The sequence below is a fragment of the Patagioenas fasciata genome, chromosome 7, assembly GCF_037038585.1.
Source record: "Patagioenas fasciata isolate bPatFas1 chromosome 7, bPatFas1.hap1, whole genome shotgun sequence".
Lineage (NCBI taxonomy): Eukaryota > Metazoa > Chordata > Aves > Columbiformes > Columbidae > Patagioenas > Patagioenas fasciata.
The window spans coordinates 27,603,198-27,616,886 of NC_092526.1; the positions used below are offsets into that span (position 1 = coordinate 27,603,198).

A 13,689-nucleotide genomic window follows, 5' to 3' on the forward strand; every position below is an offset into this window, starting at 1 on the left:
TTTCACATTAAACATACAATTGCTGGCTTAAAATCTAATGTCTCTCATTCATTTCCCTAAAGAAAAGGGCAGGATGTGACTCAACAGAATGCCTAAGTCATTTAACAGCACTTCGAAGCACTTTCGTATTTGTAGTTTGAGTCTAAAAAGCATTTGAGGAGCAGACTACAAATACATCATAATTAAAGTATTAATAGTACATCCCTGGCAATAAAATGCTTAAATGTGGTCAATTGAAAATGGTCTCCATAGTTTAAAAAAAATAGCTGCCATGCCTCTTCAGTACTCACAGACCTGTTGCCATTTTATGGTGCTAAGAACTTCCATTCAGCAAACACTGAATTCTGCACAAACCTGCTTCAATGTCCAATTTGGCTGCAAGAAGAGAGAAATGTGCCAAAAAATTGCTCTTCTCAAAACCATTGCACTTTCTAAATACAGATAATGCTGCCTTTCATATGCATCTGACTACCAGTTATATCACTCCAGACAGGGCTAGTTGTTGACGGCCAGATGATTCAAGCCATCAGGTTTTCCACTGTAAAAAATAAACACTGCAGCCTATCAAGAGGGTGAAAAGATGCACATATTATAGTGTTAAGAGCAGCAGAAGCAACTAAGAATTGCAAATTCTATTAAATATTTTTACAGTAAGCATGAGGCCTATATGCTACCATGGTGTCTGTGTAATTCCGCTGATAATGCCAGAAGTCAAAATCAGCTTATTTACCTACATTGCAAAAGAGGCACCAGTAATGCAACTGATTTTTTTTAAGGTCACATGCTACTAAATGCATTTATTCTATTTTATAAAAGCTACCCACTTTGTACACATCAGCTTGACTTTCCAGTTCTCATAACCCTGCACAAGATTACTTTACTTAGATTTTATAAATTACAGACACTATTTTCCTTGATTTTGTTAAAATAAAAGTGAGCTTATTTAGGTATTTAAATAAAGCAATTCTGGGAAGGCAAAGGGATTCAGAGGCTTGATAATGAAATGTAAATATTTTGACTGATAGGCTTCTAATTCAAATGTAATCCACTCCAGCAATGACTGAAAGTTAAATTGTAGGATGACTACATAGGTGATCTCTGGTTTCAAAATTATTTTCCAGCGAACAAGTGTTATTAGTACATAAACTGTCATAACTATCCATCAAAAGATGCCCTGGAGGCTGAAACATGCATTAAAGTTGTCTCTTTGAATTAGGATGAGTAAATTAGCAGCTTGATCTACATCTGTCCATACTGAGTCTGTTCTCAGAAAAAATATATTTGATCTTTTTTAGCATTATCAACATGACATCTCACAAGTTTGTATCTGATTAAAACAGAAAAAAATCTGAGGCCTAACGGTCTTGACAGAATTCTTCTAAACCTCAAACATTTTGCTAATATACTGCCAAAATAGAATTCTCCATTCACAAAATTCATTCACTCTACATGGATATGTACACTCTACATATACCTGTTTATACACACATATATAAATACGTATATTGACATATACAAATATATATACTGAAAGAAGCATAAGGGCAGTATACCCTAACAAGGAAACAGTTACAACCTCGTGGATCCCTGAAATGTGCCTATGGCTACAAGAGCTTTAGCAGTCACAAAATTCCACTTCCGTATCAGAGACCATCACGAAGAACTGTCCCAAGGTCCTGGAGATACGAAGAATCACCCATCAAGCTGCTTAGTGCCATCATATGCCAAAATATCATAGTATACAACCCCCTAGACATTCACTGTATGTTGTCCCCCCATATTTTCACAGCAAGATTTAATTATATTAATTTTTCAATAAGACTGTAATCCACAGCCTGCTATATCTCACAAAGCCTGAAGATTAAACTGAAATATTTTAGCACGAGTTTTTTCTTCATACTTTTACTCTGTGGCTGCTACTTAAAAGATGGCCCTTGTGTGTCCTTTCCCTCCCTTCACCACAAAATTAAGTTTGAAAATGTAAATTCAATCTATGTATAGTTCCCACTTATTTCACCAAGCAATCAAAAAATAAACCATTCACCCAATCGGTGGATCTTCTACTGCATTATAGTTTCTTCAGGTTTGTTGATGAAGTGCCATAATATATTGTTTATCAGCAATATGATAAAAATACAGAAAAGGGCATAGATTCTCTTTTTCATTTTCCAAATAAATTAAAGAGTCATTGGTCCTTGGAAAAAAAGCTTGCAAATACAAATCTCAGGAAAATTCCTTTTGCTCGCTTTCCTCCAGGAGTAGTTAAAGGTGCACAAATATAGGAGTGGCAAATTCCAGGGGAACTTCAAATAGATTATTCTATTTAATTATATTTATCATAAGATGGTACTAATCCTTCCTTGCGGCCACATTTTTTAAAGCTATATTTGGATACTGAGAAGTGCAGGCAGCTTACACGGAACACAAACTATCATTGGCCTGATTTTTAATTTAAAGTGATTTTAGAACTTGCCTGCTTCCATACCCACTCAGATGGATTCTGACAGAAGCCTGAAACAAGTTCTTATTTCCCAAGATAAAAATAATATACATTACTGAAGCTTTCAGGCATCTTGAGCAAGATCTCTCAGCATAATCCAAGGGTAATTGTACCGCTGTGAAAGTCAAAAGTCCTACTTGAAGCTGAGGTGCCCAGATTTCAGTCTCCATTTTCCTGACAAATGGCAAGAGTTTATAAATTATTGCATTCTGCAGGAATCTAGCAACAATTTCAAACATAAATCTGGGGTTAGGGTACAAAACCACATACTGAATAACTATTTTATTATCAAGGAAATATTAAATCATCATCAGCTATTTCTTAATCAATTTCACAACAGACTGAGAATATCAATGTACAGCTGCACCAGATATCTGCCAAAGATATCTGTTTGAAAATGTGACTTTTAAAGAGCAACTGCTTTCTTAAACCTTGGAAAATGGGAAAACAATCTATTAGAAATTAAGAACTTTATTTTCTCTCGCATTCAATTCTGAACAAAGACTGGTGCAGCAGCGTGGTGATGGTTCTATAATTGCTGTTACAGTAGAAACATATATTTAAACAGTAATCTTACATATAATTTCAGCATCAAATAAAGATGTTTGTTAGTTTCTGGGTATAAGAAAATGCCTACGTGTTCTGCATACATAACTAGTGGTCAGGATAAACTGGGTTAAATTCTATGATTCATGTAGCAGAACAGCAAAAATGAACAGAGAATATAACTGTTGGTCCAGGCTCTTCATCATGTCAGATTAACATTGCCTCACACATGTCCTTCTGCAAATGCTTTTCAAATCAGATGCCTGCATTGAAATAATCCCCTTTTCACTGAGGAAAAAACACTGTCTTTGTGGTTCTTTCTGAAAACTATAAACATTTCCTAGGAAGCTGTTGTATAGCTTCCTTCTTATTTTCTCTTGTTCAAAGGAGCCAGTTTGGAATAAGCAAAGATCCGGGGCTTAAAAAGATGCTCAGACACATCCCGCTAAAGACACACATCTTGATTTCTACATGAGAAACAATAAAAAGATTTCCTGCTGATAGGAAATAACTAAATAAATAAATAAGTAAATCACAAAGACCACTGCTTTAAAGCTTGTCTTCACACGAGTCCACATCTGCTGCAAAACCTAAATCCTACTCTTGGATGGAGGAAGCAGTTTCCCTCCTTCTAGTACCCTCAGGCCTACAAGATGCCAGGCCTTCTCGCCTTTGCTTTCTCTCACACAGATTGCCAGCTCATATATTACAATACTGGATATAGCAGTACGTACTTTTAGACATTGTTACAAAAGGAATCTCCCCCTCAGTATTGAACTTGATAGAGAGCAAAAATTTTCTCCAAAGCCAAAATATCTATTGACACATTATCTTTTAGGTAAGTAGATAATCAACTTGGCAGCAAGTTCCAATAAAACAAACAAAAAATCCCACCAACACACCAAACAAAAACACACACACAAAAAAAACACTTGCTCAAAGAAAAGAAAAAAAAAAATCGGCATTTCAGAAAATTTGGTGGGGTCAAACATCCGTGTCATAACCTAACACACAACAGTGAGAACCTGCTGTGTAATCATAATAGCGATTACTTATCTAGAGACATGAAGTCACTGAACCTGTGCATACTGCATCTACGTACATACACGAGAGGGTCTGTAGTGGGTGGATGTTTTATTTAGGCAAGAGAGTTACCCATCTGTAACTGTGGGAGGGAGTTTGGCAGATGGAGTTCTGGAGTTCCCCGCTGGAATCCGGCCAGGGCACTGCTGTTACCAACTCCTCTCTTCAGAAAAGCAGCCACAGAACTTGCAGATCACACACTAAAGTTACTAAAGGACATTAAACAACTAGAAACCAATCTTACTCTACTCTGTTTTTTGCAGTCTTACTTGTACCTGAAGGAAGTATGTGTAAAACTACTTGTCCAAGATGACAGATTTATATACCAACTTTGTATAAGTATTAAGAACTATAAAGACACAATACAGTTGCAATTCCAGTCTATAGACTGGAAAAAACCTTAACATCATTTCACAACCATACAGCAAGTCTCCTTCATGCCTTCAAATAAAGAAAATCCCACAGAATTAACGCTGCTTTGAAATTCTAAAATATTTCAATTCTAAAATGCCTGAACATCTAAACTTAGAAACTAATTTAAAATAAACCAACATCAAGAAGATCAAAAAGTGATGGTCCAATATTGACAAAAATTTTTCCTAATATCATCTACCAAGGTGTTTTAGTGGTATATAAACAGAGCAGGAATAGTTAGTAATACAACAGGAAACATTTCAAGAAAGAAAGCACTTTGAAGTTCACTCCTTAGGTGTTGCTCCTGTAGGGTTACGCATGTGTGTGTCTCTGAGCTGGGAGCACAGACACCAGGGACACAATTCCTTCTGCCATCTTGCCTTTTCATGGGCATGTTACTCAAGTGATGGGAAGTTCAGCCCTATTTCTGCACGGAGCACTTCCCTGCAAAACCCAGTCGTAGCCATCTCCACTGCTCAGACAGTGCTGTGCTTCACACAGAAGTTATTTGGAAAAGATGAGAGAGTTTGCAATAGGAGCAGTGAACTTATTTCTCATTCACTGGAGACTAAACACAGACCTTTTTGGAACTCAGCTTTGAAACAGGATGAAAGTAGTAACTGTAATCGTAAAGCTGAGTTATTCTTTCAGTTTGCATGGAAAACTTCTACAGAGTAAATGGTTATTTCATGAGGTCGTCAGATTGCAACAAAAGGCATGTCCTGAGTGGGTGGTAGCTTGGAGAAAGCACCCACTTTCTCCCTTAGCCACCAAGTAGAGGTTATGAAACAAGATACATTCCTTTCTGCTCATATAACCTGAAACCCTCTGAGCTGCTCTGTTATAACAGAGTTCTTCTGCCTTCTGCTTTTCAGTTGAAGATGACAACCTATCCAATCACTTAAGAAACCATCATCTCAATGAAGAAAGATTTTCTCCTCAGAACTGACCATTCAGCAGTACAATAAATTGTCTGTGGCCGTCCTCGCTCCATGCTGCGCTGCCTGCAGCTCCCCATGCCCACACCACCCCAGAGGAACACCTGTCTGCCTCAGCCCCCTTCAATTCATTGGGACACCTGACATTCTTTTTCTCAGTGAAGTGACACTGCAATTCATTATTTGAATATAGGGATAAGGAAAAAGCAAAAGTTGTGCATTAAAATCCACAACATACTTGAACAGAGAAATAGGTGGTAGCACAGTGACCCCAAGGACAACTTGACTGGGGCCAGCTGCCAAGGCAATGGTCCCGGCTGCTTGGCTGTCCCCACTGTGGGGACACCTGAAATCTTCACTCATGATCTCCTCAACTGGCACAATTCACAGCACAGCATTTTAAAGCAACACAAACCAACAGTTTACTTTTCTTTAAAAGCTATGAGGGAAATTGCAGTGGATTTAAATTCAATCCAGGAGCAAGTCAGACAACATGTAGGTAGGAATAATAATCTTATCAGCTACCTCAAACAAGACAAATATTTTGCTTACATTAAAATTCAATTTAGGAACCAAAGCTTTAAAGAAAGCATCTAGTCCTTTCAATCTTGTTACAATAAGTGACATCACTGGACACAGATGGCAGTTTGCAGCTAGAGCTGGCCAGAGTGCTCACAAATGCTGTTCTACACATCTCTGTTATGCAGCCTTTCCTATGCACCAAAAAATTTTATTTAAAAAAATCTGCTGAGCTGATGATACGTATCACTATGAGACATACCACTTCTTTTCCAATTAAAAGGAAGAAGAAAAAAAAAAAATAAAGCAAAATATTTTGCTTCTACAAAATAGAAAATACTTTTCCACAGTGGCAATCTTTTCCAGGTCATGTTTCTTCTTTCAAAACAACTGATCTGTAATGTGCTTTTGTGCATGCAGTTATGTACAATCAGCAAGACATTTTCACATAAAAGCTTTCTGTAAAGAAATTTTTCTCTTGGAACAGTGTTTGCTAACAGTTTGAATACAAATATTTTCTAGACTGCAAATCCAGTTATTGTTCATGTACACATATATATAAATACACCACATATTTACATACTATCCAGTAAAAAAATCCCAGCATCTAAGTCTTTTAATCTGCAGTATGCTACTTAGCTCTATAATTTATCTTCGCACCCTCAGATCGCCTGTATCTCTGACTTTACCACTGCTCAACCTGACGTCCTACTTGGCAGTACACTGTACATTGAGTGTAACATGTCAACTGCTACACACTTGCCGTTACCAAAGGGTTAAACCTGATGGAGCTGAAAATACTTTCCAAATCAGAAAGCCTTTACAGCGTACTGTACATGTTGCAGGGACTCTTCAAATTGCTTCCAGACAGTGCTATTTTTGTAAGTCCATCACAAAAGCAAATCTTATCCTACACATTTGTTACTTCAGCGCAGCTTTAGATGAAAAGTGAAGGTCTTATAAGCCAACCATTGCCCAAACTGCTCAAGAAAAATTCAGACATAAATTCAGATACAGCATTTAGGAGGTCAGGATGAGAATTCTGGAAGCCCTCTCCAGCCCTCTCTTTTAGACTCCAGTCTTACTGCCTGTGGTAACTGTACGTCTTAATTTCTGGCAGTTATTTTTTGATTTTTTTCTCAGTGAGCTTAATCAGAATCTGAGTAGCAGTTGCGCAAACTGCTGAACTTCTCTTCACAATCTTAACAAAACCAAAAAGGTATTGACTGCTACCAGGTGCTCAGAAGTGCAAGTGAAGAGTATCCAGAGAGAACCAGGCATGCAGACACTGCAAATGTATTTGTTCTTGTTGCAGTTCCTTCATTACTATTTTACTTGGTCTGAGATGACCAAATTTTCCTACCGTTTTATTAAAACAAGACTCCAGTTCTGCACGTGAGCCTTAAAGCTTCCCCTCCATCAGTCCCTAAGAACTCCAGCTGGTGCTACCGCAAAGCAGTAACAGACGGCATTTCTGCACAGCAATAACCTGCAACTACTGCTGAGACCCAGCAAAAGGGGAGACAGACCCACAATATTAATTTCCTTTCATATAGTTTCCACTACATAACACATAGATAGGTCTTTGTCTAGCATACCAAAGCGATGCTCCATGCAGCTTTTCATAGACTGAGGGCAAGGTGACCTTTTACTCATCTCTAGAGTATAACTGGAAACATGAGCTAGGGCAACGCGCCAGGCATCAGGAAAAACCGAGACCGCTGTTCATATGGGTTTTCAATGTGTTACATCAAAGGCACATAATTCACAGCTTAACTTGGAGAGTTAGATTGCTAATATCTAGTATAGAAGCAGGGAACTAAAATAATTTACAAGTGCCTTTTTAAACTTGTTCTTCTGATGTCTATAAAGTTAGTTGTCAGCAAATTTCACACAGGAAGCAATGAGGCATTACAAGACTACACCCGTTCCCATCCTCCTGGCAGGAGGGGTGGGAGAAGCACAGTTTCTTGGGATTTGGCATTGCCTTGGCCACCGCAGTCTCCTCTGCCGTCTCCACAGTTCTCATTTGGCAGCACACAATCTTCTCATCCTACAGGGGTGGAGCATTCATTAAATATTTCCACTCCAAAAAATACATTTTAAAATAATATCTCTTAAATTTCACTTTTTCAGGGACGTTCTGAGAAATATTTTGTTTATGTTTTGACCCACTGTGAAACCGGAACCCCAAATACAGGCAAAATTGTTTGGTTTCAAATTAATCTAGAAAGAGCACTTGTACCTCAGACTCTTAAGAAGTATATTTTATATGTTTACAAGTTTATCAAAGGTCTGGCATGGGGGAAAACAAATTTGGCAACTGTAAGCTTTTAGATTCACATTTAAAACAGCATAACATGGTTTTACAACACTATAGAACTCCAGGGAACGAGAGGGGTGTGGTTTTTTTGTTTGTCTGTTGTGGGGTTTTTTTGGTTTTTGTTTTGTTTTGTTTGTTGTTTTTTTTTTATTAAAACTATAGATCCACAACGTCAGCATTTCAGGTGGTTTGGGGTTGCTTTTGTTGTTGAGGTTTTTTTTGTCTATACCTCTCCCTACTAGTTCTTCTGCACTTTTTCATCAGGGCAATTCTTTAAATAGTTTTAGATCCTTCGCCACATTTTATTACGCATTTTCATGTCTAATGCTTTTAGAAGCCACAAACAAAGCTGCATTCCTGATGCAGCGGTCATTGCACAAGCACGCACAGAGCCACGCAGCCCTTTCCCAATGCTCAAAGAATGGGAGTTGAATTTGAATGGGAATACCTCGCTAAACAGTTGTGAAAATCTTCCTCATAAAACCCAGTGGAATTCAGAAATGCTTCAGAAATAATCATCTGTTTCCCAAAAAAACCCCTTAATTTCCCAAACCAAGCTTGATTTCTATCGTATTTTGCAGGGTATTTCCATAAAATACTATGCTAGAGAATGCAAAAATAATGCTGACAGCCGAACAAATATGAGGGAAGCGGTTAAGTGAAAAAATACTTTCTAAAAAAAAAAAATAATAATAATAACAAAGTTGCTCTTCTCCTTTCCCATTTATTATTTGGTCTTAAACTCCAATTTCTCCCTTTTCACAAGCCTCTTTCCCTTTCTCCTCTGCTACATAACTTAGCAAAGAGTCCAAACTACCTGATGAGAATCCCAGCTAAGTAAAAACCCACACATCTGCGCAGCATGGAAAAACATCAATCCCTCAGTGACTCACTGCAATGCTTTAAGTGCTGTTAGCTAGAATTCCAACGGGGGGAGAGAGGGAATAAAAAGAACACAAATTCAGACTTTATGAGCATAAAGTTTGGAATTTTCTGTTCTATACAGAAGAAATACAGAACTAATTCATACAAGTCCAACCCTACAAACTTTCTAGCAGGCAGAAGTTGCAAGCATTATATTACTATGAGTGATGTTACAAATGAGACTCCATTCTTACTAACTTCAAATTACAGTTGCTGTGGAAGCCATAAGGACCATAAATCCAAACCTGGATTCGCTAAAGCAGCCTGGCTCAAGTGTAGCTGCTCCCATTCTTTTATCATTCAAGATAGCATCTCTGTCACAAAGCCAAGAAGCCACAGCAGAATTCAAGATGTTAAGAAAACAGACTTCAAAGGCTAATGTAAACAATTTGTGCAAGCTTTACTGCATTCAGAATTAATAAAACACAACCGTTCTTGGATACTGCTCATATAAAATGTCCAATTATGTCTTTATAACTTACAAAACGGTATCTAAATAGTTATGTCAATTTGATCTAGAATATTCCACTTGTAAAATTATTTATATTAGATAAATGCAGTTCAGCAATGCCACACAGGCCTGCATGTAGAAGCAGACCTGTGGCTCAAACAAAAAAGGCTTTTCAGATCACCATTTCAAAAATTGGTCAACACTGCCACATCCGAAAAAAAAAGAAAAGTTACTAATTACTCAGTATTTGCAGATTTTACCACTGCTTGCTTAGTGTTCTTTTGAGAAATGACCGATTTACCAGCCCCAGAGGTCTGGTGAATTCACCTGTGGTTTTTGTGTGCCACCCCTCTGATTCACAAGCTTCAGGTGTTATCCTGCAAGAGCTTTCTAGAAGCATTAACAGTTAAAAAAACAAAACAAAACAAAACAACACACCACCACACACACCAGGAAAAAAAAAAAAAAAAAAACAAAACAAAAGAAAACAAAACACCACCCACAAAAACCAGAAAACCACAACAGGAACAACAAAACCACCATAAACACACACCTCAAAGACTTAGCAAAGACCTTAAGCCCTTAGAGAATTATAAAGAGAAAGGCCATCTGATCAAGTCCTTGCTGGATGCATCTACATTGTAAAACCACCATGTTAAGCAGTGCTAACTGACATTAATGCAGAATAAGGGTGCAAACTTACATTTTAAACCTATAGCTACTGTTTCACTGTATAATCCCATAGCACCATAGCAGCTCAAACAGTATCTCTGGGTCAGAGCTGACTACTATGTGGAAGACAGAGGAAAAAAATATTTGGAGGTATCTTTGAGATAAAAAACATTGCAAAGTTCTTTTGCCCACCACAAGAGATCTTACGACACCCGCAAAACAAAAAATCTTAAAAAAAATAAAGGCTTGGCGCTATTTATAATAAGTACATTTCCACTAACAGCTCCACACATCTATTCATATACAGAAGGAAGTCAACCAGTGCCACAATTCCAGCTCCCATCCTTTCCTTTTCCTTTCTCACATTTTAATTTCCTGGAGTATTAGTCCTTCTTGATTAAAAAGATACTTAACTTTAAGGAAAAAAAAGTCCTAAACCATAGCCAACGTTTACCCTAAACTTTCACTGCTACTTTACAAAAACGAGCTTCAAAGTTTGACAAACAAGAGACCTTAAGAACTGCCCATTTCTAACCTTCTCTTGGTTCAGAAAAATAGATAGACAAGGTCAGAACTGATATTTTCAGTTATTCAGATATATTCAGTTATTATGTTGGTGGCAACTGCACCCACATTTCTCTAGATTTCTTGAATCTAGAGAACTTGGTAATTTTTACCAAGTGGTCCAGTCCCAACATATAAGCGGAAATCCTGTGAAAAACATAGAATCTTTCAGAAAAGCTCTTTATGGTTATTTCAACAAGATAAAAGGTTTAGCAACATCTGTTACCACTATAGTTGATATAGATCAATCTATTTTTTCTTTTTTTTTCTGGAAAATATATGCAGAAAAGTTTTGAAACTGCAGATCCTCATTCTATCACAAATAAACTCTACGAAGGCTAAACAGCTCAAAAATTCGGTTAATGTATAGATGTGTAGGTGTTGGTTTTGGTCTTGTTGCCTCTTTTTTTTTTTTTTGCTTCTAAGGCAACAAAACAAGCAATGAGGCTAGTTCAATCATTTCTCAGGAACACAAGAGACCAACTCCTCTACTTGGCAGTGACTTCACTTTGAAGATCCTTTAAGATTTTGTACATTTAGGAGCCCCGGTCAGAGACAACATACTCAATAATTATTCCTCAAGCTCCATGGGAAGGTTACAACCCACTTTCAGTGAACCACCAGCTGCCATGGCCACATGCTACTGCAGAAGGTATCTCCTCTAAGTGCTGGTGGAAGAGTCCCCCAGAACCGGCACACCATTTTCAACTCCCCCTACTCCCACCTGGTTTGTGAACAAACCTGTTAACGAGCTTGACGATTCACAGCTGGCATTAAGGTTCTTTTTTGCTAACAAGTGAGCACCCACATAACCAGCTGTAGATGTAAAGCCAGCTTTGTAATTAGCTTTGTGCTGTAATAGGACGCTCTACCTTTTTAAAATGCTATTTTTTTAGCATTGTTTGTTCTTCTTAAAAAGCCAGCATTCAAGCATAGGTTTGCTAAGGAATTAACCTGTTTGAAAAAACAATCTCTCAAGTAACTGCAGCTCCTCTAGTGTTTAAAAAAAAGCAAATTTTAACAGGGTGGGATTTAGCATAAAAAGGTCTCATTTAATAGTAGAAAAAAATGAAATTGCTAACTGAGATAATGAAATGCAGCTTTTTATTTTTAAGATAACATTCAGATATGTATTTTAACCACTTTTGAGAGCTGGTTTTGTTTAGCTGTGCTCCAGATTAATGACTCTTTCACCCACGCATGGAAATGAAAGCTAGAAGGATGCAGTAGGTACCATAAATACAGAAAGGCATCAGTGCCCTTGGATTCACTCACTGAAGTTATACAGCAACAATGTAAATGTATTAAAATATTTAGTTTTAACTGGAAAAGGAAAACAAAGCCAAATTAATTTTAACAATGTCAAGCAGGTAACCCTTGACAGAAATTGAGCTCTAGCCATTCCAGAAGCTGGCAATATTAAGCATCAGTAACCTGGCCTGTAGAACAGCATTTCTATTGCAGACTCTAAGGGAATCTTAAATACTTTAAGAATAAGAATCACAAAATATTTCTGCTACTTACTGCACACAGTCTCTCCTTCAGAATAAAGACTCTGAAGACTCTCAGATCCAGCCTTTTTCACGGAAATAATTTTCTTGCCAAGTTGATCAAATCTATTGATAAAAATAAAATTCCCAATTTCAACATTAAACAGATTACATATTTTGTCTTCAAACAACTGAGACTTCCCCTCTGTAATGACTGTTGCGTAGATAAGTTTATGCACACAGGACAGCTTTCAGAATTTGGATCTAGAGACCTGCTGCATTTATACCACTCAACAAACTCATCATTGCAATAGGTAGACCATCATAGCAGATAGAAATTATGTTTTACATTAAATGTCGTAATACTCAAATCTGGTCTTATTTGACAGGATTTTGTCCGCAATGTGGGCAGGACAGCCCAGCAACTAAGGCTGGGCCAGAAACAGTAAAAGGAATAAAACACAAACCTGCCAGGAAATGAAACTGTGGCCAATTCCTCAGCTCTAGCCTGAGTGCCCACACAAGCCCAGGCAGGTTTTAGGAAACACCAGCTGGCTGGTACAGACTGAACAACTACATGTAGTTTGACACTCATACTATGTTCACAATCAGAACAAAACTAAATCTGACATTTTGCATATTATAAACTCTTTTAGAAGGAAAAAACAACAACATACAGCAAACAGGATCTTGTTGTCTAAATGTTTTTAAGATCTGCCCTTAGGCAACTTATGTTAGTTTAATAATCTGGATTTAACCATCCTATGACTCTAAATCTCAGCTAATTACTTTATTTGTTTGCTAAAGCATTAAAACTATGAAAAATACAAATTTCTATAAAAATATAAATAAAATGTCATAAATTATCAAATACCACAAGATTCAGTTTTACTTTTTACAATAAATAATGTTCTTTGTTAGAGTAATTTCCGAGGTATTTTAAACTGAGATATAGATTATGGAAGCTCTGAAGAGAATCAGGACACTGGATGGACTAGACAAAGCTCTCTTATAGGAGGATATTCCCAAAATTCATTACCTCCCCACAATGTGGGGACCCAACACTGACGCTATGGCTTCCAATTTATGCAAGTTTTGCAGGGAAGGACCCACAGTCCCCAGGGTAAGAGCTGTTCATGTGGGGAGAAAACTATTTTTTTTCAATTCTCATTACAGCAGCTTGTCTTGTTATTTGCACTCAGGTAGTACATATAATGAAACATTATTTTCTGTAACTGGTTTTTAATTAAGGATTATTATTGGAT

General features: G+C 37.3%; 1 protein-coding gene across 1 annotated transcript in view; it reads right to left on the minus strand.

Annotated features, from left to right (window-relative positions):
• The window catches only part of COL5A2 (collagen type V alpha 2 chain), a 172,988-nt gene that overhangs the window by 131,279 nt on the left and 28,020 nt on the right, over positions 1–13,689 (minus strand). Inside the window, exon 2 of the mRNA XM_065841028.2 lies at positions 12,459–12,550. Coding sequence (XP_065697100.1) covers positions 12,459–12,550 — 92 coding nt within the window. The remainder of the gene's footprint in view (positions 1–12,458; positions 12,551–13,689) is intronic.